Consider the following 27,502-nt stretch of genomic DNA (forward strand, 5'->3'; position numbering starts at 1 on the left):
ATGCTCCCCTTGAAATCAGCAGGAGCTGCCAGAGACTCCTGGGCTCTGCAGGCTGGGAGAAGCTGTGGAGCTTCCTGCCCTATAGATGTTCAGTAGCCACGTGGACCTGGGCCTGGACCCCTGCTGTGGGTGTCCCTGCTGGAGCAGGGGGTGGGCCAGGTAGACTCAGGAGGTCCTGCCAGCCTCAGCCACCTTATGACACTGATGTGGTCGCAAATGGTCTGAGGTAGTGAAAATCAGGTGTGATGCTCCTTATCCATTTACTTTTCTTAAAAATGGAGACCATTCACAAGGGACATGGTGGGGAACCATGCATGAGAGGTTACTCCCACAGGCAGCTACCAGGCAAGATGTAGCAACACGCGGCAGACAGCCTTAGACCTCACCTGAGAACCCTATCTCCAGAGAGCAGGAAAAAACCCTGCTGCTTTGTCTGCTAGGTTCAAGCCTGCCTTGAACAGCTGCTACCAATTAGTGCCAAGTGATATGTGGTAGTTGTTTGAAATAGAGGGGGTGGCTGGAGTACTGTAGCATTTTAATGTCAACTTCTGTGACAAGAATAAGAGAAATTCTGGTATAAAGTTTTATGAACTTCTGTGGTTTGATAGCTGGAACTCTAATTCTGCCAATTTCTAAAGCTTTTGCTGTTTTAGAGCTTGATTTTTCATGTCACTGGTGCTGTTTGTGTTGTTAGGCTGCTTTCTTGGCTGCATAGCACATGCACTGAAGAGAGGCTTTCTTTTCCTTTTATTGACTTCACTGGGATATTGAAGTACTAAGAACATTTGGAAACTGGCTTTTTTTCTTTGGTCAGGTGTGTGAAAATTGATTTGGAAATTTTATTGGAAACAGAAGGGTTCTGATTTGTTTTTCTTTGAAAGAGTAAAGGAAAAAATATCTTTTGGAATTAAAAATAATTATTTATGACACTGGTCCAAGCCAACAGTGGAATAGAGCTCTAATTTAATTGCTTAGATTCAGTGCACTGTGTAATGGTGGCCAGCATGATTCTTATCATCTGCTTAGAGTTTTCATTCATAGGAAAAATAAATAAATACTTGCCTCTTATGAGATGGGTTCAAATTTGTTATTCTTTTGAATGTGTGCTCCTTCAGATATTTTGTTCACAGGCTTTTCAGCTCCTGAAAGGTCTCATCAGAGAATACAGAGCCGAAGTGCTGCTGGGGCTTAACTGGCTTAAATAGTGGAATGCTGACTGGCATGAGTCTGGCATCAATATTCTGAAGTCATAGATGTGCACAGCTATTCCATTCGTCATTTGTGCTGTATCTACACATGTAAATGAAATGGATCTAGCAGTACTCTTTCAGCAGGCTGCATCAGTCTCTTTCAAAACCATCATATTAACTTGGGATACTAGTCTATCATCAGTCCCAGAAATACTTGTTGGTTCATAGTCAAATTTTTGGTTGCAAATAATTAAAAAAAAAAAAAAAAAAAAAAAAAAAAAAAAAAAAAAAAAACCACTTTTTTTTTTTCTGATTGAAGGATACTTTATGTAAACTTGCCAAGCTGTCAGCTTTTGTGTCTATTGTTATGTAGTCCAGAAGTGATAATTTTTTTTGAGTTCCCTAAGCTATGTTAAAATGAGATGGGAGAGGGTTTTATTCATTGTTATTTTCAAGTTATGAGCATAGCACAAGGTCCCTGTCTCCCTTTTAGCCAGTCTTTTATGTGTAAATGTTTCATAAGCATCTGAATTTTCCAAGAAAATGTATTTTCTTGGAACAGTTTTTATTTCTAGAAAGTCTTTTACCCTTACACCAAGCTCTATTGTCTTCAAAACCAAAAGCCTGAAAATAGCATTCCTACATTACTTCTTTGTTTCCCAATTTTAAGATCTATTATGCATAGTGTAGTGCATAATCATAATTATGCATTCATGATGATGTTTGTACTGGCTTAACTCAGGAGTAGTGTGAGAAAGCTAATCTCGAAGCTACAGGCTGTTTTCCTGCACTTTAGATTCTGATCTGAGCTGTTTGTTGAGTCTTACTGGAACTAGGCCCCTTATGCACCAGTCCTGCTGCTGGACTCTCCATCATTATCTCTCATCCCAGTGAAGGACCTTCACCCATTCCTTTTTTTTTTTTTTTTTTTTTTTTTCTCCATGCAAACTTGCTTCATTGCAGTTCTTCGTCATGCTGCATATAATCAGTCCACTGAAGTAATTTAGATGAGAGCCATGTAACATGACTATGTCATACGAGTTACAAAAATGAGGATCCTTTTCATCTGCCATTGGCCGTTCTAAGGGAAATTCATTTTCATATTTATGTATGTGAGAAAAGGAGAAAAAAAAAGTCCTCAAGCTGTTAACACAGTGGGGGGAAAAAAATGTCCTGATTATGTCATGAAACATACTTTTTAGCTGGAAGATATAATTACACACAAAGTAAAGGTACTACTACGCTCAGTTCATCTTCTTGGCCCAAAACTTCTGAAACTGTAAAAAAAAAAAAAAATAATAATAATTAATGTAATCACCATTAATCCATCATTGAGATCTGATTTTTCATCACATTGAAGAGAAAGCACTGAATCTTGAAATATAATTTCTCTGAGATTGGTATTTTCCCTGTATTAATCTGTTTTTTTCAATAGCATTGTTAGTTATTTAAAAATCTGTACAAAAAGCTGATGGAATAGAACGAAGATTAAAAATCCTAAAATATTTTATAGTGATGTGTTAATTTCTATTAAACTAATTTCCTTGTTAGGTCTGTATTCATGTTTTTTTTTTTCTTTTTTTTTAACTGTAGTATTTGGGAAGTTTTCAGTGGAATAAAAAATGAATACTTTTAAAATATGAAAATACTAAATATATTTTATGAAAGTTTAACCAAGCAAAGGGCACTTCATGAAATTCTATATTTAACAATCAGAAAATAGAAATTATACTTGGAAGTGAATAGAGGATAATCCAACATTCCGATTATTTACAAACTTTCGTATCAGAACGTTGCACTGTATAAGTTAAATCTTCTCCTTATTAACTGCGAGAAAAGAATGGAGAACCACTGAAAATTACTGATGGAACTTCCAGTTTATTTTTCCTAGAAGCAGTCAGGGATCATGCATAACACAGCAGTGCACCGACCAGTAGCACACTCACAGAAGATGATTTAAACTTGTTTGTTTATTTGTTTATTTATTTTTATGGATAGAAGATTTTAAAGCTATTCTTAAGAAGATTGTCCTTGATTTTACATTATCCTGGCTGGGTTCCATTTCTTTCACTTAGTGTGATACTCAGTGGGTAAAAAATATCCTACTGTCTGCTTAATACTGTTGGAATTTTCTACATGAAGATGTAAGTAGGAATTAGGTTTTGCCCCATAATTATATATTAAATCAGTGTTAAAATACATTTGTAATCAAATCCTTTCGTATCCCAAGGCCACACATTTGATACAGTACATTGGAAGGTCAGAATACTTAGCTCAGTATACACCCCTTGAGACTCAACAGATGTACAGATATGCGGCCTAATCCAAAAAACGCATTCGTAAGTCTGGAAGATCAGAATTGAGCCTTAATTCTCTAAAGGACTGCCGCAATGTTGTGTGGTCCTTTCATCCAAATTAGAATGATTCATTATGTCTAGTCCATTAGCACCATCAGGGGTAGGTGTGGGCCATAAAATCTGCATTAGGATTTCTAAATATGTCAAGGGTAATCTTAAAATGAGATAAACTCTGATGTTTTAACTGAACTAAAAATAATTAATCAAAGTGGTTGTTGAATTGTGCCTTAAACATTTCTTAAATGATTATGCTGTCCTAACAAATCTAAAACCCAGTTTTCAAACTCGCAGATGACTTTATGTTGGATTTATGTTGGTACTTTAAAGTACCCTATTTCATGTTTGTAAAGTTATGTTTAAAATTATCTAATTTAAAAAGTACATAAAGATCTTTAAAAAATTGGGAAAAAAGCTCAGGATGTGTATTCTGTTCCCCAGTTCTCTTCCAAATTATTTATGTAGGTACATAATTTATATGTAATTTTTGAGTGCATTCAGAGTGTATACCACTGAAGTTCTGGCACTGTTTCACACATCATCATGAGAATAACATTATAATGCCTAATCCATCAACTATAATATCTTTGTATTACATATGTTTTATAAAAGGCCTCAGGATTCATTGGAAATATGATTCCAATAGGATTTCAATGGATTATATATTAAAAATACTGTACAAATATATAAAAATAATATTTGATTTTATAACTTTTTGGGGAAAAAAAGCGAAATTAAACAATACTATCTTTTACTGTTTCTAAAGCATGACTTTCACTTACTCATGTTCTATGTTAAGAACATTCACTTTTCCAAAGTAAAATACACAACTTCTGTTTGCAGAACAACTTCTTTGTTGCAGACAAAGAAATGATAAAATATAATAAGCAGAATCAATGAACTACTAACTAATCTATAGTCATGTATAATGGATTGTTTATAGAAGGCTTTATGTATGTCCTTTTTTGTTTTTGTATTTTAATGGATTCTTCAGATAAAAATAAATTAATACTATATATACTAAATGAAATTTGAACTTCTGGAAATGACGATTTAAATAATCTATTCCAGGGAAAAAGGAAAATAAAATTACAAAAGATAAAACATCCAAAATTACTGCAGAGCAGAAATTGTTCAGAGTCATACAGCAAATATACTGTAGGTATAGGCATCATTGTTGACTGTTTCAGTGTAAAATGGAGGAACAGGCAGAATTAACCCGTGTGCAGTATAAATGTCTTCATGTCTTCTACAGAAATCTTGGTAATTGTCTCTCTGATCATCTGAAATGCATGTTGTCATATTAACTCCCCTAGTTCCACAGGTGGAAAGGGAGCAGGGGTCAAATGATTAACAGGGATTCACTGTTTATTCCAGCAGAAGTGCAGCTGAACCTTACTAAGGAGAATACTCATTGATTTAATACTAAAGATGTTCAGTAGAAGTTAAAGAAGGTATGCTTAAGCAAGCACATTTGGAAAACGTTTATTAGCAAATATCAAAATGATCTCATTACTAGGAAGAGTTAATTCTCATTGTAGACGATAATTTACAATATAGAAGTTTACCCAGTAGGAGAAATGCACTGATAATTCAGGGTGAAAGTAAGTGTGGTGAACTGCATTATATCTTGTCATGCGATATATGTAGTGTGATTTCATCTGTACAGGTGCTTGTCACCTGTGAAACAGTATCAGCAAAAGTATTTGACTTCAAAGTTAAACGGGAAAGTTCAACACCCATGGCAGTACCTGAACACTAAGGCACAATCATATGGGCAAGCTACCCAAGGGTACCAAAGCACCAGAACACAGACAATTTGCTTAGCATTTCACTACATTTGAGAAGATCCTTGTTAATTAATTATATTCATATTAATCTCAGCACCAACTAAGAATACAATCTGGTCACGGGAGTGATGGCAAAATGCACTCCTGTCCTTCCTATGGTCTTCGAGAAAAAGAAGAGTTAGCTAGATGTAGCTAAATGGATACATACAAAATGGAGAGAGAAAAGCAGGAGGACAGGGAGGGAGAGGAGTGGCTGTCAAGCTAGGGGCCAGGGTGAATTGACTTTATAGAAGGAAGGACCAGGCTGTAAAGCACACAAACATGGGGCAGTGAGGGAAGGGAAAGTTTATTAAGTTTTCAGAGGTCCAGTTTCTTGCTTTTGCTTTCCTGTTCCTGTTGGCTGTCACATCCTCCAGAGCCACATGACAGGCAGCCAGAAAGAAGTGTACAAACCTTCAGCTGCAACCAAGTATCCATGCTTTGTGCTGCAGAATGTGAAATAAGAATTGTTCTGGGGGAGAGTTTGAAGGTAGATTCCAAAAGTATCCCAGATATAAAAAGACATACAGTAAAATAATTATCTCTCTATATTTTTTTTTACAATAAATCTAGATTTTAAGACAATTTGGCAAATATTTAGTTGCACAACTTACAAGCTAGAGTGACTAATTATAGCTGCATTATGATAAACTTCTTATGTGAATCTCCATTATCCTTCCATTAGTACCATTACGTTTCTGAGATTAGGGAAGTGGAATATCCCTCAGCATTTGACAGTACATGCTAAGTAAAAGGGTTAGTGTTGTATGAATAGGTCATGAATGTCCTGATCCTGGATGATTCCACTTCTCTAAACACTGGAAAAAGGTACTGAAGGATTAAAGTACTCTCAGAAGGCTCCACTGAAGCTCTGTTGACACAGCATGATTGAGGACCACTGCTGGGACTGAGTGAAAAAGCATCCTCCACACTCAGTCCAAGAGATCAATCTGTGCTTCTGAATGCAAGCATGATTTGAAATTATGTTACATTTCCAGCCCTGCAAAAGTTTGTAATTCTGAGTTGTGCACCTTAGAACTTTATAAAGTGCCATTATTTACTTAATCCTCATTTTCAGATTATGTAGAACAAGCTAAAATTGTTTTTTATGGCAGCTATTATTTTATACCAAAGTTACTGTGAGATTAGATTTTTTTTTTTTTTTTTTTTTATTTTTTTTTTTTTTTAGGTGTAAAAGGATGCATTCTAGCTGGGTAGTGTGAAATGATCTCAACATCTATTGTGTTTTTGGCTTGTATTAAGGGCATTTGTCACCAGGCATATTTGATATTAATAAAGAATTTGGAAGCATGTTGAAGCCATGACAAGTGTTGGAAAATATTAATAGACCTAGGGTGTATTTTTTTGTTGTTTTAATATTTTCATTGGTCTGCTTAAGGTTTGTGGTTGTATGGTGAAATGTATGTTCAGCTTTGTCACTTGACAAGTGATGATCTCTCAGGGTAAACAGCAGGGTTTCTCAGTTGCAGGGAATCCCAGCTGTCTTTTGGGATTCCATCTGTGTGTACATTTCTTTTTTCCTACTTTATTTTTTACTTTTTTTTTTTCTTCTTTCTTTTTGAGACTGAACCATTTGAAGGCTTTGATTTGGCAGCAGACTTTTCAAATATTACCAATTATTTATCCTCTACTATCACCACAAAAAAAAAAGATGAAGGCACTGCTACTTCAGACAAATGAAATATTGAGATATATATCCAAATGTAAAATGTCATATATAGACCAAAAGTGTTGCAAATTGTTTTACAATTTGCTGGTACTTGGGTACAGCACTGCTGTGTTAACCACCATTGCTACATAGTCCAGAATTCCAGAATCCTGGATGGAAGAAGGCATGAGGACGTTTTTCCCCCTGCATTGTCCAATATACTGAGGAGTCCCACTGACCCTTCCCTTCTTCTAGTTCTAGTTCCACTAGTTTCATGGCCCACAACAGGCAACAGTTTGTTCATGTTTGTTCTGTCTTTCCAGTTAGCATGGCAGAATGCCAGGTACACGTGTGCAGATGAAAAGGCTCAAGTCCTCTTTTCATCTAGCCCTAACCACAGGCTAATGCTTGAACACTCCTCTGAAACAGTGGATCCCTTAAAGTTGTGAAGTAGTAATTAAAACAGTTCTCCCAGGTTTGTCGGCAGATTCAGATGAAATTAACTGCATTTATTACATTTTCATGAGATTTTAAAAAAGAAAAAATTAACCACAAAGACTAAGGATTGCAAAATTTACCTTGCGTTTTGTTTTAGTTTCAGGATCTTACTGACAGACATAGCAGGGCAGGAGGGTGCTGCAAAAACTGAAATTCTGGTGTCGTTGCATAGTTCTAGAGCAGGTGGAAACTGCAATGTCCTTGTTTTAATTGGTGAGGTTTGGCACTGGTATGGAACCATGAAACTGAAATCCTCCCCACATCTTAAATCTTGTGGAGAGGAGTTGCCTCTATGTATCTAGCATAGAAAGCCATGGCACTGTGGAGTGCAGCCAGCGTGGACTGGCAACCCTTGAAATAAAAATTCTTCCAAGAATCTTTTCCAAGAATGGAAAAGGTAAGATTTTTTCTGGGAAGCTGCATCTTCTGAGAGATGGTCCAGCACACAAATTAACAAAAATGGGATCTATGTTTGTCTGTCCACTGAGTTTGTATTAGGCTTTGATTATTGTAAATCAGTTTTGATGAACAAATAAACTAAGATAGTCAATGTAAGTTTGAGGTGATATAGTGAAGTTACCACCCTGCTTATTTCTCAGAAATGTCTTGGAACAAATATTAATTAAATAGGAATAGATGGAGACATATGCAAATCTCTACTATTATTCAGTCCCAAATGACCTCTTGGGAGACCTTCGCAACTGAGCTGATTTGATGAGCTAATAAAGTTTTGAGTATGGTGACCACCAAAGGTGAACTTAACCTCTTGAGAGAGGACATTTTGCATATTCATGGTGTCAGAAGATACGTCAACCCTGTGACGATTAAACTGAATTTAAATTGAATTTCAATGTTGAAACCTCCGTGAGTATATTAACTGGTGTTTTCCTATGCAAGATATGTATCTGAAGGCACCTGAGGTATATTTGCAGCTCTTCTCCCATTACAATCAGTTTTTAATTTGCTGTCGAAAGTAACACTGCACTGTGGGACATTAGGATTTTCTACAAGGGCATGAAGGCATTTTGGCAATCTTGTATCATTTATGGGAATGCGGACTCTGGAAGATTTTCAAAGAAAATCTGTGGGAATCAGAAGACAATCAGAAGTAAAGGCCTTGAAAATCTTAAGTAGCCAGCAGCTAGCCTCTGTTTTGGTGAGAATACTTCAAGAAAATAGTTTTGATTTTACATTTTACGAGGAAAAAAGGTGAAGATAGAAATGTAGTGACTTTTCAATAAACAATTTGTCTCCTTAAATAACACTGAATGCTTTTTGGAAAGCCATGCCTGGAAAAGTGTAGCTGTGTCACAGGGACTTACCGAACACTAGCTTAGTATGTATTTATTGCTCTGGTACAGCTTCTTAGGAAACAGTTTAGCAATGATCAGGCGCTTGACATCAGAATTTCAATGATATCAAGCAACTTGCTCATAGCATATTTCCCTTCGGCGTGGGAGTTTCGTCAAGTTTCTGCCAGGCCACACACATCATATGTTAGAAACCTATGCAAGGAAGAGACCATCTAACATTAGCTTGTCAGCACTGATTCCTTTTAGCAAGAGTGCAAACTATTTTCAACCCTCTGAGATGGCTATTTTTATCTCCATTAACCTCTTGACAGAATATAAACATTTATTGAGAGTTGCCTCCCTTGTTTGTCCAGTTGCTTCAGAGGTTAGTGAAAAGTGGATGTCTGCTTGACCTCTTTTATCCTCATTAGCTAATTCTAATTGTTCCCCAAGAGATCACAATTTCAGTCCTTTTTGTCCTCCTCAAAGTTGTCTGGTTATGGCGCATACAAAGACATTAGCAGAAATGATGTTTTCAGGTAAAAATCATTCTAGTGCAGAGTACACATTTTTGTAGTGCAGAGCAGTGAACAACACTGCAGATTTTTAATGTACCCTTGTTTCTAAAATTTTAGGTTCCTCTTGTATGGCCCCATCTTATGGACACCTGTGTTACGAAATCCCTATTAATTATATTTAGGCAACAAGCAGTATTATTTAGTAAGCTTTAGAACAATTATTAACAGGTTTGTTGAGAACGCCCAACTAAGTGTTCCTGCAAAATGTATACATTCTATGAATTGCAGGATGATTTTTACTGTATACCCTGAGAATATTAACTTAATTCTTGTGGGATTATGACCTAAAACTGGAGGGAGACCTCTCAGGGGAGATGTTATTGCTCTCTGTAACTACCTGAAGGGAGGTTGTAGTGAGCTGGGGGTCAGCCTCTTCTCTCGTGTGACTGGTGATAGGACTAGAGGGAATGGCTTCAAGCTGCGCCAGGGGAGATTCAGGCTGGACATTGGGAAATACTACTTCAATGAAAGAGTGGTCAGACAACTGGAATGGGATGCCCAGGGAGGTGGTGGAGTCACTGACCCCGGAAGTGTTCGAGGAATGTTTAAATGTACTGAGGGGCATGGTTTAGTGAGATCTGCTGGTGATGGGTGATGGTTGGACTGGGTGATCTTGTGGGTCTTTTCCAACCTTGGAGATTCCACAATTCTATGATCCTGTGGGTCTTTTCCAACCTTGGAGATTCTATGATTCTGTGATGATGAAGAATCATAGAATCATAGAACTATAGAATGGCTTGAGTTGGAAGGGTCCATAATGATCATCCCATTCCAACCCCCTGCCATGGGGGTTGGAATGCCAAACCCCCTGCCAAACCCCATGCCAACCACTAGACCAGGTTGTCCAGGGCCCCATCCAACTCGTCCTTGAAAATCTCCAGGGATGGGGCATCCACAGCTTCTCTGGGCAGCCTGTGCCAGTGCCTCAATTACCCTCTGATTAAAAATTTCCTAATAACATCTAATCTAAATCTCCTCTCTTTTAGTTTAAAACTGTTCCATCCTGTCCTATAACTGTAACTAAAGCAAGGTTCAAGGGGGAAACAGTATTAAGCTGAAGGAGCTGTTATTTTTAAAGCAGTTTTCTCAGGTGAGGAACCTGATCATGGCTGGTTGAGTCATAGCAATGGGACCACGATGTATGATCCACAGATGCTAGCATTGGTGTGGACCCAGTATATGAATGCAAGATGGTTCACCAGCCAACTGCCCACACGTGTTCTTCACATCTGATGCCTGGATATCTCCCACATGCACTCCATCTGTGCAGGTTTCCCCATAACAAATAACCTCTTCCCCACCTTTCTTCCTGTTGCTTTGTCATTTCTGCTCCTTGTGCCCTGATTGTTCTCCTTGTTTTCTGACTGGACTTACAGCTTTCTGGTGAAGCAATTTTGTTCTGCCAACAGTTTCTTCTGTGTTGATCCAAGAAAGCTCCTTTTTACATGCCTTGGTGGATCTCAGTTATACATCTAGGACAGAGGATGTGGCAGGTCTCATTCAGGTATCTCAAATAGACAGGTCTTGGGGTTCACAGGTTGCAGGCAGTGCCTTAAATCCACAGACACTTAGTGCAGATTAAAAGGCACTGGTGTAATGCGCTCAAAGCACGATATCCTGCTTTACAAGCGGGTTGCCGCATTCTGCACCAGCTTCAGCTTTCAAATGGATTTAAAATGTAGCCTCAGGTATAGCGCATTGCAGTAGTCTAATCTTGAGGTGATAAAGGCATGACTGATTTAACCATAGCTTCTTGTTATCTTGGACTGGGGTCTTTTCATTTTAACCATTTTAGGGAAATGGCCTTTCCTGAATCAGCAAGCTTGCTTCAATTCTTACTATGTAATAAGCCACAACAAGAGCTAACCTCTGTCAGTTGTGAACACCTTCTGTGAATGTGTGAACTGCACAGGATGCCATACCCCAAGAACCTCAACGGTGGTCTTGACTCATCTTACAGCTCACACAATACGCCACTGAGTGACTTCAAAGAGAAGCCATTGGCAGTAGTCCTTAGTACAGCTGCCAAGCTTTACAAGCAGCCAGAGCCTTGTGAAGTTTTGCTTTCATATTAGGAGTTTATTTACATACCTGCACAGTGCAAGAGCTCAGCTATGGAGGGTGGGAAATGTGTTTGAGGTGTCCATTGGCTCTGGTGGACTGATAGAGCTGCAACGTGAAATGCCCTGTACCTCCTGTGGCCTGCCTATGGTGCCCAGTTACTGCTCACAGCTGAAATGGTGACAAGCTTTACCAGAAAGCTGACCTGGAAGCTAGTTTAGTGATCTTGTAGTTCTTTAAGGTAAAAAAAAAACCTCTATAAACAGTGTTCAGCCAAGTGGACTCACATGCTAACTGCTGGTGCTCACTCTGCTCCTGCTGCTGCACATCGGAGTGGGTGAGGCACCAGCCTGGGCTCGTCTCATTGCCTGGAAGAAAGCAGGGCACTAGCCTGGGACTAAGCCTACCCACTTACTAAAGGAGAAATTAATCTCCATGAGAAAGTCAAGCAGTATCTCTGTATCTTATTTCTTCCTCAGCAGTATGTGGTTAAGTACAATCCTTTCCCAGGACATATTATTTGTCCTGTCTATGCAGATAATCAACTATTGCCCAGCACAAGAAGATCCTGATGTTATTTGAGGCTTTTTGATGCCACCTTAATGCAAATATTAATACCCTTACAGATGGCAGAAAAACAATTAAATGGCAGATGTCTGGGAAGAAGAAAACCGGAAAAAGGAATTGGATCTTAGAAAAATCAAATAGATGATTTCTTCTGCTCTTGAAGGCTAATTTTTTTTTTTCATTTTCATTTTCATTTTCTTTCTTTTTTCTTTTTTTTTTTTTTTTAACTTGGCCTCCAGCTTGAAAAATAGACTTGTTTGAATGCCTGAATCATTGATGGTATACTTGGAAAGGTCTGCTACCTAGAATCATAGAATCATAGAATCATAGAATACCTGGATAATATTGCACTATTACCTGATTGCACTTGGGATTACCAGAAACTGAGAGCATATATAGGCACAAAGGACAAGTTAAAGGTTTCACTGAAAAGGCAGGTGAAGAAATTCAGCATGTGGTAGGAACATGCCCCAGCCCTCCTCTTCCTTATTGCTGTGCAGTCAAGGTTGCTAGCAGTTGTGCTAAAGCTTATATTAAATATAGGTATGATTCTTAGCTCTGTGAGGAATAGCCACTCTTCCATTTCTGTAGCAGCCTTATGCTGCTATGGTGTAAATGACACTGAAATCCAGACTTCCCTATAGTAGGATGCCAAGATAAAATTTTGATTGCCTTTCATTTCATATCTTGCATTACTTTATCAGTTCATGCCTCACTCGTATCACTATTTTCTGTGCAATCCAGATGTAAATAATTTGCACTGATTTCCTGTTGATAATATCAGACTTCTTGATAATTTATATAGGAAGTTATTGACTTTTTTTTTTTTTTTTTTTAATATGTTGTTATGCAGCAGAACACAGGTTTAAATTCAGATTTCCAACACATGTAGCAGGGGTAACTTATAATATTTCACATATGCAAACACACTGTCTGCAGTTCTGTGTATGAAAGGCCATATTAGGAATTGAGACATTGCACGTCTCTGTTTTCAGTACTTTTAAACTAGCTAGGTGTGCTGTTGCTAGCTTTTACATTCCTTTCCACTCATTTCATTCTTCGCTTTATATCTGTTTCTTCCAAAACTTCTGGACGATGAATATCGGTGTATATGGAAGAAGTATGAAAAATTTGAATGAAAAATGCAAAATTTAAAATGCAAATTAAGCAAGAAATATTTCATAAAACAGTATTAGAAAATAAACATCAGAGTAATCCTGAAGATAAGTAGAACTATGGCATTCAGTATCTGATTTATTTCATTATCTTTTTTAAAATATTGATATATAATAAATTATACTGAGCACATTATTTTATAAGTTTATGAAGTTAATCTTGTGTAAAATTATGAATTCAATCCTAATATAACCAATATCTTTTAAATAGTCTAATTTTGATGGAATGTGGAGTATTATATGATAATTCTTACTATAATTTGCTGCATTTCTAAGCCAGTCCTAGATAATAAATATGGCCACTGCATCAGGAATGCCCTGATGAATATATGACTTTTTGCATACTGAGATTTTTGAGCTCATTTAATCATACAGAATATTACCTGTAAAACCTATCTGGAGCCAGCTGAAGCATTACTGATGGAATATGAAACAATCAAAATATCTTAAACAGAATATCTTAGACGGGATTGTATCCCAGAGAAAAATAAAAAAAATCAAAGTAAAATTAAAAGTTATGTGATGACTGTATGTACCCTATTTTGTGGTTTTAAATTTGGTAAGAATTGTGAATTCCTGAAGTATTTCAACTCTTTTCCATTTTTTGCCATTTTAAAGGACTTAAGTATAAATAAGTTTGAAGTCTTCAACTTATCTCCTCAAATGCCAGATTCTCTAAATATAAAATCTCAAAAAATGCAGGAGATTATTTTGTTAAATGCTCATCTCATTGTCTGTTAGCCTTTCAGGCTATGACAGAAATGTCATACTTCACTTCTGTGCTTTTCAAATCATTAATTCAACTTCTTTTATTGTTTTTATGGAGACAAAGTGTACTGAATCATTAACATTATTATTTCAGACATAGTAAAATCACACATCAACACTTTGCGAAGGGGGAAAAGTTTCATTATCCATTCAGAACAATTTCCTATGATAATACAAATGTTACCCTGGACAGATCTTTGAAATGGATACCGATTCTTTAAATTCTTTCCTGTCTGTTTCAGGAAATAGTGAGATCCTGCTGATAATGCAGTACAATGTGTCTGAAGTTCACTTCTAAACAGTTGGCTCTTTGCTGTGAAAGTCATCTACATTCCCTTTATAATTCACGGCCACCAGAGATCTGCTTGATCGCTGCGATCTGATCCAATATCATTTGGAAAAATCCTTGATAATAGTTCCACTATTCAATCAATGAAAAAACCAAAGCGTACTGCTTGTGTCTTCTTAAAAAAATCCTGAAGCAGGGGAATAAGACATTGGCTTTTGGGTTTGGAGATTTTGTTGTCGGCAAATAAAATGATTATTAATAATATTATTCAAGTTCTTAATCAAGGCAAGCAAATGGCATCTGTTTGTTATCATCCTTCCTACAGAAGACAAAGGCTTCCGTCCCTATGGTACTGACTGCTGGCCCCAAGTGGTTGCTGGATGTGACTTGGCAAGGAGTAGAAGACAACAAAAACAACTGCATTGTGTACAGCAAAGGTAAACACAAGCTGATTTTTTTCTCTACTTTCTTGTGCTGGGTATTGACAAAAGATATACCTAATGCATAACAGGACAATGGATAGTTTGACTTCCTTCAAACTAGAATAGTTTTCCATCTGTTTTTGCTACTACATTCTTATTATGCTTTTTCTTCCTTTTAATGATATAAAACCCCTTACAGTGTCTGTAGTGTTCTAAACGCTTTATAAGCATGGAAGAATGTCAGCCAACATGAAGTACTGTTTCTGAGAGTTGGTGCCTCTTGGCAAACCTCAGTGAAGTCTATACAGCTGAAATAGGTGAATTCTTTCTAACATTTTATAGGACATACCAGAAAGCATTTCTCCACGTTACATTACAGGAGTTAGAGACTCCTAACTGAAATCTTTTATAAGAAGAATTTGAACTTGATTGGACCGTGATAAGACTTCCATGTCAGCATGGAAATAGAAGATAACTGGGACTGGATTACAGGGCTGTAACTTCTGACATTCCAGTCTCTGCATGATGATGCTTCACTGTAATGCATTAGCTAATGGGAACGCATATCATATCTGTTTTATGTGAGTATTCGGATTTGCTCAAGTCAGTATGAGATCTTATGAGGCCCCCCAGACATGCTTTGTCTAACTTATCACATCTAATAGCTACTTTGATTCAAGACACTTTTGTCTTTGTCCAGAGAGCCTTGAGTTCTTGCGTTTGTCATGCAGTGGGCTATACACCAGGCTGTTTGGTCACTCACGGTGAAAGCTTTGTAAAATTTGGTCATGGTATCATTGCAGCCTATTAAAAATAGTGCTTGAATACACAGAATAATCTATTTAGAGTAGCTGTTTGTGGAATTCCTGTTGAAGGTCATGTTGCAAAACTATGACTTTCCTTCCTTGTATTTCAATCACCAGTCTCAGCACTTTGTGAATGCTTCAGAACATGTACTGTTCTTGTTTAATTTCTTTTAGGTTTTATTTCCAACCAAACAGACCTACTGAGATCAAAGATTTGTTTGCTGAGGCAACCTAGTGACCATTTCAGCACATAAGCATCCAGGCAAATAAGCACCCATATCAATATATTAACATACAAAACACTAATCATAACATCAAAGACTCCTAAAAACTTACTAGAAACAATTACAACTTGTTCCTATAATCATTGCAATTTATACACTTATAAGAGGATTGCTTTTAAACTGCCACAAGCCTTTGAAAGTTGAAAAGCTGAAAACAGGGAATTTGCATGTTAAAAATGAGTTGCACACCAGGGTCTTATAAATTCCTTCTATTATAATTACAGAATGCCAACATATTCATTCTGCAACCTGAAACACCTGCAGTACTAAAGAACTGGGCTCACAGCTAAAAAGGGTTGAGCTGCCCTTCCTTCACAGCTTTCTGATTGCAGCCCAAGTGAAAAAAGTTGCAATGTGCTGAAATGTAGGGACAGTTTTCCCTGTGTAGGGAAAGGTTTTCTCCTGCATACTGAACTGTATGAATATTTTTCACAGGCAAACTTTTTTGCAGCAACTTCTTAATGTAATGAGAAATTCCTTTCAGTCTAAAATACAACTTCTGTGAATTCCCATAGGATGCTGTCTTATCAAGTATTATATTCTTTCTGTAATTATAATAGTACTTACCACATATATACCAGTAAGACTTTTCATCTTCAAAGTACCTTACAAACACTAACCAATTCATTAGACAGTTTCAGTGCGGTATGATTGAATCTATTGATTTCTTTTTTAATAATAAGAACTTACTTTATGCGGTTCAGCACAATTTAAGCAGACCAAAACATTACTTTTCATTCTAATGTGCTGGATTTTGCTTCACTGATGATACTTGTTATTTTAGTACTTCATTAAGAACGTAGAGTAATAGTCATACAGTGCTCAAGATAAATTCTGATATCTCTACCATACAATGCAGCTGCTTTTGAAAACTGGAGATCAAGATGTGCACCCTAGGTTATAAATGCATGTTAAAAACCTGGAATTTGATTAAACTATGTAGGAAATAAGTTGTACCTTCAATGAGTTCTATTTATCTCTTTGCACTTGGCACTGGCTGTACTGTTGTTCATTAAGCACCTACCCTTGCCTTGAGGCCTGCTTGGATTTTTGTACTACAAAGATTAATTGGCTTGGATCACAAAACAATGTCAAATAGAAGATGGTAAAATAAATAAATATAATAATGTTTCTTCCTTCAATTTGTATCTCATCATTCCAGATCACATTGCCTTGATTTGTGTTCGCATTCTGTCTCCCACAGTGCCGTTACTTCTAATGAAATGGTGTCAGCTGGCATGAAGTTGTAATTCGATGTTATTTTGTAGTTGCGTGTGTATAATTTTGTTTGCTTGTTTAGCAATACATTGTTATTTTGGAAAGCAATTAGCTGAACAAATGTGTGGAATTGTACATGTAGTGGATTTGGTCACCTGGGAGCTCTTTTTCTCACTATATCCAAGATAAGATGAGTGGAATAAATTGGCACATTTCTGAGAGGAAAATAAGTTTTAGATTTTGCTATCAGAACATGTTACTGGTCAATGAGTTGACTTGGAAGTGCATACCATATTTCCTTTCAGCTGTAATAATACAGTGAAATCTTTGGGAACATCACTTTTCCCAGACTTTTTAGAAGAGCACAGGACTGTCAGGCTGACTTCCAGTTCACTAGAGGCTAAAGACACCTTAGTCAGCCACACACTGCGTACAGAATGATCACAGGGACATTTTAAATCCCAGAAGAAGTATAGTATAGCTCCTATGCCATGTAGTTCCTATTGAAAATGAATCTCAGCAAGGCACATAGCTCCCTATTTGCCTTCAAAACTCTCCATAATACTTTCACTAGGTAAGCAAACACGTGTGCATGTGTGTGTGTGTGTATGAAGTACGTATATTAGAATCATAGAATCCTCAGAGCTGGAAGGGACCTTTAAAGATCATCTAGTCCAACTCCCCTGGAGTGGATGTCCACTGCTAGATCAGGATGCTCAGAGCCTGGTCCAGGATTATGTTGCTCTGTTGTTACAGTGAAATCAGAATTCATCTTCAAGTTAAATTTTAAATTAAGAAATTGGTTATTTAAAACCACGCAGCAAAGCACTTTCAGAGTGAATAGGTATGAAATAATTATTTGGAGTCTGAAATTAATTCTGTTTAGTCCAGGATCACTAATTTCTGTCTGTTGTTTTTGTATCTACATTTCACCAGCACTAGAACAAATCAGGAAAACGAAAAACAGCTAATTAATGCCTCTTTTTACAAGTTCTCATGCAAACTGGCTGCTTGTGGCATGTGTCATTATTACATTCTGTTCTTTTTAAAGGAAACTTTTCCAGCTATAATTAAAAGATATGCTCTTTTTGTTGTAATATTTATGTCAAACTTTTGTCGTGTTGCAAAAATAGTTTCAATTCAATTTATAGAATTTAAGAGATGTCCTAGACATAGTAACTGAAATTTAAGAGAGATTTTTAAGAGTGGAATTGTACTTTGTGTAGAATTAGGAATTTCTTCAAAAAGCTGCAAAATATCAGTAATTCAAGTAAGATCTTGTAGAAGGTGTTAATGCATGAATTCACTGCACTTTACTTGAGAAGCATTCATGCACCATTGTGCACCAGGTTTGGTAAATCTCTAGAACTAGAGGTAAGAGCCCCTCGACAGCCTAGGAGGGATGGTGTATTAACTGCAGATCTTTCCTTGGGACCAGAAGAGATTTTAAAAGATGGAAAAGAATACACAACGTGTAAAAACGACAGTTGCACAGACTGATAACCACACTCATACAACAGACTTTTTTAGATATTATTTGAGCCATTTTTGTGAAATGTACGGATACCGTATGTTTAGTGGCACTGTTAAAACAGGGTGTCTGTACAAATATTTAGCTGTGGGAATTATAAAATCATAAGGCGATTAAGTTAGCTAGTTGTGAAATTCCAATATTGCTTTTTAAATGACTTCAGGATATAGGAGGTGCTAAGGTTATTATCTGTTATCAGGAATACAGCGGAATTGTACGACTGGATAATAACTAAACAACTGACACAATGTAAAATTACATTATCAGTGTGTTAAAACAAAATTGCGCCCTAAAGGAGTCTACATGCCAGCTCAGAGCTGCAGTGTAATTATGCTTAACTCTGATAATTAAAATACAACGGAGATCAACAGAATCATTTTCATTAAGAAAATTATTAATGATGGTGGTATAACAGTAATTGATTGCAGAGCACCACAGGATAACTCTGTGCAGGAAAACCAACATCTTTGAGTCTGTGGCTGGGACCGGCTGGTCGTGTTGCGCACTGCCAAGGCAGCTCCTGGCATGGGTGGGAGCTGGTAGCTATGGGACATGCTGGGCCTGGCAGCTGGTGCCTGACGAAGGCGTATGGCTGGGATCTGGCAGCGGGACGGGGCGGAGTGGGGTTGGAGATGGGACGAGCCGCTCACCTGCCTCAGAGCTTCCTATCGTTCTGTGTTGCGGTAGGCGCTGCTTGCTTTTGTATTTACATGAGTGATTTATTGATGTTATTTCCTTCACTGCCTGGCTTCGCTGAGTAGTTTATGCCTTTGTTATTACTGCGAGGATTCAGGAGGAGAAAAAATGTCCTCACTCCAGTGTGGCTCCCAAGTGAGATGGGAGTGAATAATTCCAGGGGCTGGAGCTTTTAATTGCCCCGATGGTATTACCACATGATAGCAATGCCGTAAAAAGCCTCCATCCCTCTGCAAGTGAAATCAGCCAGGGCCCATGGAGAGACCGTAACAAAGTTCTGGCAATGGACGATGTTGCCTAAGGACAAGAAGCAAGGTTTCATTTTCTTGTATAAATAGGGGGGAAATATTGTACAGAGCACTTTCCCATGAGCTCAAGACTGGGTGCTTACTCTTAACAGATGTTGCTTTTGAAAGCTGCCCAAAAATGTCCATTCTCCAATCACAATAGAGAATAGGCCTGCTAGGGTGGATTTACAGCATGAGATTAGTTAAAATGACAGCTGCCCACGCTGAAACTGTGTCATGCAGCTACTTTATAAAAGGAAATGAGAGGCGAGGCAGCAAGTGAGAAGGAAGAGCAGAAGCTGGGCTCTGCAGTGCTGGGCACCCAGCTCTGCCAGCACTGCTCTCCCATGCTCTGCCCCAACACTGACAAAGTCAGGCAGTAATTACCTACATAAAACTGCTCTAGTACTGCACAAGTGTGGGATGAGTTATTTGGCTAATGGCATTGAAGATACAAATGCTGCAGGAATGTTACATGAGATTTCTAGTAAGAATCAGAGGTCATTTTAAATTAATATTCCTCATTTAAAGTACTCAAGTCTACTTTTTTAACATGTAAGAAAAGTCAGTTGTTATAACAAAAGGATTTAAAAATTTTTCTTTAGTGAGACAGAATTACTTTTCTTAATTGTTCTGTGTGGTCCTTGATAGAATTTTCTCCCAGTGAATGAGCTAGCAAATGCTCTTTTTTGGTCGGCTTCAGGCAATGTAATGGTACATTGCTCTGCAGACATATAACATCAAGGGAACCTAATGAGACAGAGGTCAGACATTATAAGATGTTTAAACACTGCAACATTAAAACATCAGTTTATTTTGTTTTGGGTCAGGGAACAGATTGTTTAGTAGGCCAAAGGATACTTGAGGTATATATTTTAGATTGCAGGGGGCTTTTTTTCCATGTTACAAAAAACAAAATTCTGTGAATTTCATTAGTCTGTTCCATGCAAATTATCAGAAGACAGAACTATCTATTGGAAGACTGCTAGTCCCCATGGGTGCCTCCATTAGCTGAAGAACCTTTTGAAGTCTTTGGTAGTGCTACAGATTTTTTTTGTTCTTTCATTGTATCAACAGACTACATGGGAAATCAGAATACTTCTTGAAATGCACACAAGGCATATCATAGAATCACAGAATCAGAGTCATAGATTGCCGCAGCCCTAGTGCAGCACCTTGCATTTGGCCTTACTGAACCTCATTAGGTTTTCATGGGCCCACTTCTCCAGCCTGTTCAGGTCCCTCTGTATGGCTTCCCTTCCTTCCAGTGTATTGACTGCACCACTCAGCTTGGTATCATACACAAACTTGCTGAGGATGCACTCAATGCCATGTTCTGTGTCGTTGATGAAGATGTTGAAGAGCACTGGTCCCAGGACCAACCCCTGAGGGACGCTGCTTGTGACCGACCTCCACCCTGATTCAGAACCATTAATCACAACCCTTTGGCTGCGTCCAGCGAGCCAATTCCTCATCCATCAAACAGTCCATCCTTCAAATCCATACCTCTCCAATTTAAAGAGAAGGATGTGGCGAGGGACCATGTCAAAGGCTTTGCAGAAATCCAGGAAGATGACATCTGTCACCCTTCCCCTGTCTGCTGATGCCGTCACTCCATCCTAATATCCTAATATGAAAAGTCCATGGAAGAGCTGATAAAAAATGGGAGATTACTTGTGCTAGGGAGTTTTGAAGTTAAGGTCTTGCATATGGTTTTTAATAATCTATACAAATACGGTTATTTTGTGCATCTTCTCTGAATTTGTATTTATGTCATAGTATATTATGAATTATTACATGACCTCTAAATTCTAAGCGTGCAGATAGTAAAGGGAAGACCACAGGAAATGCAGAGGTATGGCTGTATTTCTGTTCTTAAATGAAAACTTCTTTGTTCATTATTAGTGCATTTCATTCACATAACAGACAAGTGATATTTTTAACTTGTTCTCATTTATGCACTATATATGCATTTGTTTTTGTGTTTTATTCTTATGTTCTTGTCACTTATTATGTAGCTTGTTTCATAATTTGAAATTTGAATTCCTTTTCAATTGAGGAGGCAAGGAAATAGGTAGAACACTGACAAGATTTGTAGAGAATGACATATTTTGGACTGAAGCTATAAAAAGCTGTAAAGAAAGTCTAACACTCACGAGAACATGTTAGGGATAAAAAAACCCAGTCTGTACTTCACACTGGAACCTTGTGAAAAGAAATACTGCTTCAAGTATTCAGACCCACTGGCAAAAACAGATACAAGCATCATGCAGAGATTATTTTTTTCAGGGTATGTATTTGCCTCATTTTTCTAAGTCAACTGCAGTAGAATTAGTCACTTACAAATCATTTTGAGAAAAGTGTTATTTTCAGGATATGGCAGAGATGCTAAATGTGTTTTATTTCCTTTTAAATTAAATATTTTTTTCAATCCACTATTGTAAATAAATACTGAGGATTGCATTGAACTAAAGCCTCATGACCCCTGTGGCTCATGGTAATGTTACCTCTGCCATCTTCCCTGAAAAGCAAAAGGGAAGGAAAAACAGCCCCCAAATTTGCTGAGCCACACATTTCAAATTGTCGACAACCCCATCCACGAGAAAACAGAAGAAAATATATATGCACTCTGTCCTGTCAAAAGGCTTTTGCCTTATCTTGAGAGACTGTCAGGGCAGGAACATCATGGAATGGACAGGAGTCTATTAAATTAATAAGCTGCTGGATGGTGTCTGGAGAGTTATGATGCTCCATAAATCCAGTTTGATCATGGTGGACAAGGTTTAAATCTGCAGACTTCTAATACACATCCAGGTCCTGGATTGGATTTGAAGTTTTGTGCTGGAGACACAGAGATAGTCCTGCAGCTTGAGAATTAAGATTTATCATTTTTTCATACTGCCTTTTTTTCACTTCTTGACAAAAATGAAAACACCTTAGGGATCCTGGCAAATGTTACTGCTTGAAATGAAAGAGCTGTTGTCAAGGTGAAACCATGACCTCAAAGCCTAAAATCAAACCTTGGTCACTGTTTTCAAGCAGCTCCGTTGGTGCTGCGCATAAAAATGTCTCTATGGAAGGAAACAAGACTGGATTTATCCGCAGCCTGTTCTGTAGCAGTTCTTGTCAAAATCTTCCCATTGTGCATTTGTGGTGTAAGACATAGTAATGGTGGCAGATGTGCCATGTGAAAACAAAAGCTCAAAACATCTGGAAATATATTCTTCCCAATGATAGGGGGCTCTGTATGTAACTTACAGTTTGAGCTGATGTTTCTGTACTTTTACCTCTGAATGTGTTAAGCCTGATGGTAGCAATTAAGGGAACACTCTGTTATACCATTCCAGGCATGGCTCTGGGGAGAACTGTGCAGCGCTGCCCCAATGCCCGTGTTGGCTGTAGAGCCAAACTGCCCAGAACACAATCCTAAAATCATGTTGGATGTACTTTGTCTCTAGATGCTTACAAGGAGGACTGTTATTAGGGCACGAGAGAAGGAAATCAAGTGTCTCTCAGCCCCTTAATTGACCTGCAAGACCATGATTTATTGATACATCCCTAAGCTCATATTCTTGTGACTCTGGAGACTGGCAGGTGATTGCTGTGCTCACTAAAAGCAACGACATTGTTGGCATTTCTCACATCTCCAACACCCTAACCATGTATTGGATCTTACCTACTTTATTTGTTGAAAGCACTTAGCATTTGTTTTACTTCTACAAGCAACCTGTGCTCATTTTTTTTCTCATTGTTAATTTAGGAATCTAAAGATACTTCTTGACATCAGAGAAATATAGAAACAATGTGTATGTTTGAGGAAATAGATAGCTTCCGTTGCAATACCAAGGACACTGAGATGTGTTTTATTCTTGGAAATAATGGTTTCAGAACTGAAAGTGATTAAAGAAGCTCTTCTAGTGTGCAGGTTAAATAGAAATTGCGATCAGCATGTAATCCTCAGTCACATTCTTAGGTATGTCTTCCTCCATTGTCTTCCAGAAATTACCCAAGATTTGTAGCCAGATATCTTCTGTGAATGAATCCTGACCTCTCCATTGATCCAGAAGATCGGTCTGTGCGCTCACTCACCCAAAGATCAGTGTTAATATTTCTCTCCTTCCCTCCCTGCTCCCTACAGCAGGCAGAGGCCAGGAGCAGGGCTCCACCACAGGTCACCATGGACCTGGGGCCTTCAGTGCATCTCACGTCTTTTATTCCTAATGCAATGGCAATTTCACCTTCCTATTGGGGTCAGGTTATGAAGTATGTGTAGTAAAACAGAGGAGGGAAGATGGAGGTTAGGGAAAGAGCATGCATGATGCAGAACATTGGGAGCCCTGTTGCAGTGCCCACTGTAAAAAAAAAAAAAAAAAAAAAAAAAAGTAGGATGTTTCCACAGCTTTGCATCTGCCCTTCTCCTCTTGGGACATGTCTCAACCTTCCCACCATCTTAGTCTTCCCTGAAGAGAACTGAAGAAAGTATGAAAAAGTTGCAACCAGTTTATGTTTAATGTTTTAGAATTGAACCCTGTTACCACTGACCTGGAGAGAACGTAGCAGCTTTATCAAAATGTAATTTCTGTTGCAAGAAAGATGAGGGAAAAAATAGAAAAGCTGGTATAGATTTGATTTTTTTTTTTCTCCTTGTTTCAGTTTCACTCCTTCAGGATGGAGGGCAATGTGATGCTGAGAAACAGAAATGCTACAGTGTGCCAGAATGGTGATATCTGAAGCAAGTTGTGATGTTGAAGCAGATTTAGTAGAGATGTTCTGTGAATGAATTGTGACACACATTACTTAAGTGGCTGGTGGCCTGCAGAACCAAGGCTTGCTGCTAGAGTAGAAATTGCCTGTAAAAATTCCTGTGATTGTATCACAGTACATATATGCATATATTTATATAAAGTAACTCTGGTCTTAAAGTGTTTTGCTCAAGTCACAGAAAGTTCTGAAATCCATGCAGCTTGCATAGGCAACTAGTTCTGAACAATTATACCTTCACTGGTTAATTATCTTTGAGAGAAAATATTATGTATTTGTGAAACTGTGTAGAAGATAGAGAGTATGTGCTAGCACTCAGTGAAGTGCTAGTGTAAGCATTATAAATTACAGGAGATCACTGGTTTTGCAATACACTGATGAATGCAGATGACAGGGACAAATTTACCTTTTAGGGAGTGCAAACCAGTGTAAAAAGGATATTGAAAACTTGGATTGTATTAGAAACACTAGACAAGACATGTATTCAGACAATTAGATGCTTCTGTAACAGCTCTAACTAATTCAAAAAATAAAAGTACTTAGGTACAACAGTGCAGCACTACATACTGTTCTCTGTGTTTTGGTGAACATAATGTTCTTTTATGTAGCAGTGATGATATAGTAACACACAAATTGGAAATTTACTTTTTCAATTGAATATATAAAAATAACATGATAGAATTCTACTGTTGAACAGTAAGGACAGTAGACAAATTATGCAAAATCTGAACAGATGAAATACATTCTTGAGAAAAACAAAGATCACAGTGTTAACAGGAAATGACTGGTATGCCTTACTGTTGGACTCTGAAAACATGCTGAGGTATTGGTTTTTGTCTGCTAGCTGAAACAAATTTTCAGAAATGTCTGAGACAATTGGAAAACAGTTGTGTCTTTGGCCAGCCAGAAAGTTTGTTGTTACTGTATGGACAATTGAACTTCAAGTTTGAGATGAAAAGAAATTGTTTTACAGCAGGAAAATGAGACAGTGGCCTTCAGTGATCACTGTGCATCCTCTATTAATAAACTGTTATTTTAAATATGAAGAAGCTTGCTTTTATGGTGGCTTCACGTGCATTTTAATGGATTTAAATTATGAGGTTTAAATGCATTTTCAAGTTACAATTAAATGAAAATTTAAAATAAGACTGACAGATTGCTAAGGCTAAGCCAGTTTTCTGATTAAGGTTCAATTAAATTATATTTATCGTTGGAGCAAATGAAGTATAAAATCACAAACAATGATATTTTTCAGTGGCTTACTTTGGTGAAAAGTGTAGCCTGAAGTATGACTTCAAGACTTTTATCTTCCATTCCCTCATAAAGTAGAAATTAATTAGGGCTAAATAAGAGTTGGCTATATGTCAGAACCCCATCCGTAGAGTCTTTCGTGGACCAGTGGTCCAGCAGCAATTTACTAAGAAAGCTGTTTTGTGATGCAGAGTATTATGTATTTTATTTGGTTTTAACTAGATAAATTAGGGGGAAAGTTGAAGGTTTAATAGTAGTTTACAGAATGAACAGTTTTTATTGCTTTCTTGTAACCCACTTTTGACTCATTGCATTAACTCAGAAGATCTACTGGTGTCAACTAAATACAGTTCATTTCCATGTGCTTTCTATGTAAATCCCTGTATGTCCCCAGCTCTGCAGTGACTCGGGATGATAGTAATGTTTTTGTACACACAAGCTATTTCTCAGTTAAATCCACTGGACATTTACACGTGAAACATGACAACAGTCTGGCTTGCCACAATGTGGCCATGTGCTTCCTTTATGTGTGGTACTGCTGTCTTTCTGATAGACTTCCTGTAATTCCTTATTTACTTTCCCTTCATTTTGTCCTACAGAAATGCGTGTAACAGAAACACCATTCTGTATTCTGTTTCTTTGGTTTTAACTTAATTAAATAATCTATGACTTAATATGACAAATTGATTAATTTCAGAAATTAAGCAACTTGACTCTTTTTTGTATATTTAAGTGCAGGTCCAGTTTACTAAAAACTTGACTATTCTTCTGCTTTAGAAAATTACTCCTAAATGATCTTAAGGAAAAAAAATAATTTCAGATCTTTACACCTAAAAAAATCTATAATATATTCAGCTAAAAGATTCCAAAAAAGTGATGAGCTGATACATGACCTTCTTCTCTTTAAGAACATGTGTACATGTTCAGCAAAGCAAAGCATTAGCACTTGGATTTTTCTTGTGTTGCTAATTATTGCAAAGTCTAAAGTAGTGAATAGATCCATGCTTAAAAGCTCGATAGTTCAGAGAGATTTGAGTTTCCAAATCCAAGGTGCATCTAAAAACAGACATTGATAAGTTCTTTCCTTTACAAGAGCATTTTCTTTAGCTACGTTTAAGCTCGTACATGAAAAACTGAAGAGTTGGTCCTTAAGCTGAACATACAGAAGAAAAATCTAAAGTTTTGGACTGCTGTTTCTTTGTGTCAGTTCTTTGTGGCTGTATCATGGCCGTTGTCTTGTCTCCGAGATGTTAAAGAAGAATTAATAGCAGCTGATTAGCTGAGGTTTTATTTGAGCACACTAGCTTGACAGAGTGCCATTAATATCCAGCAGCATCCTTTATTTTTATATAGTTTCTTTACTTTTTTTTTTTTTTTTTCCTGGAGGAAATTTGGGTTAATTCACTTTTCCAGTTGGCAAATCCCAACCACTATTACTAAAAACCAACAGACTATATTTGTAACAGTAACTCTGAACATAATTCTCTGTTTTGGAAATGTTCCTATCAAATTTTAGCTATACGCCATGAATCAAACAGCTGATTTATCAAACTGTGTCACTTCTACATAGTAACAAAGTTGGCTGTGATTCATGCTGCAATGAATTAGTTAGCTTTAGCTGCACCTCCCTGTCCCCCCAAAATAAGCTAGTAGAGGCATGTGTCCAGCTGAACACAACAAAAGAGTTCGTTGTTCCTGTTCTTGTTGCAGTTATTCATTTTCATATGGTATCTCTGATGAATGTGTGTTAATATTTGTTAAGCTAGAGAATTTTGCAGAATACTGTAAATGGAGAACACCAAAGAAAAAACTCTGCTCTGAGGAATTAGAATTCTGTTTTACTTGGGAAACAATCTGGCATTTGTTTAATATTGTTAGAAACAACTTACATTTTCAAACACAGTATTCTTGTAGGGTTGTATTATTTTGCTTTATTTTGACACAACAAAACTGTTGTTTCTATGAAAAATACAACT

The 27,502-nt window shown here is 37.4% G+C and overlaps 1 protein-coding gene across 2 annotated transcripts in view; it reads left to right on the top strand.

Annotated features, from left to right (window-relative positions):
* The window catches only part of ZFPM2 (zinc finger protein, FOG family member 2), a 305,640-nt gene that overhangs the window by 182,489 nt on the left and 95,649 nt on the right, over nucleotides 1-27,502 (top strand). For both annotated transcript variants that reach the window (XM_042868639.1, XM_042868640.1), the window contains one exon: nucleotides 14,596-14,707. In XM_042868639.1, the coding sequence (XP_042724573.1) occupies nucleotides 14,596-14,707 (112 nt within the window). The remainder of the gene's footprint in view (nucleotides 1-14,595; nucleotides 14,708-27,502) is intronic.

This window comes from Lagopus leucura, unplaced genomic scaffold (genome assembly GCF_019238085.1).
Source record: "Lagopus leucura isolate 7727_CA_CO unplaced genomic scaffold, USGS_WTPT01 Super-Scaffold_100002, whole genome shotgun sequence".
Taxonomy (NCBI): Eukaryota; Metazoa; Chordata; class Aves; order Galliformes; family Phasianidae; genus Lagopus; species Lagopus leucura.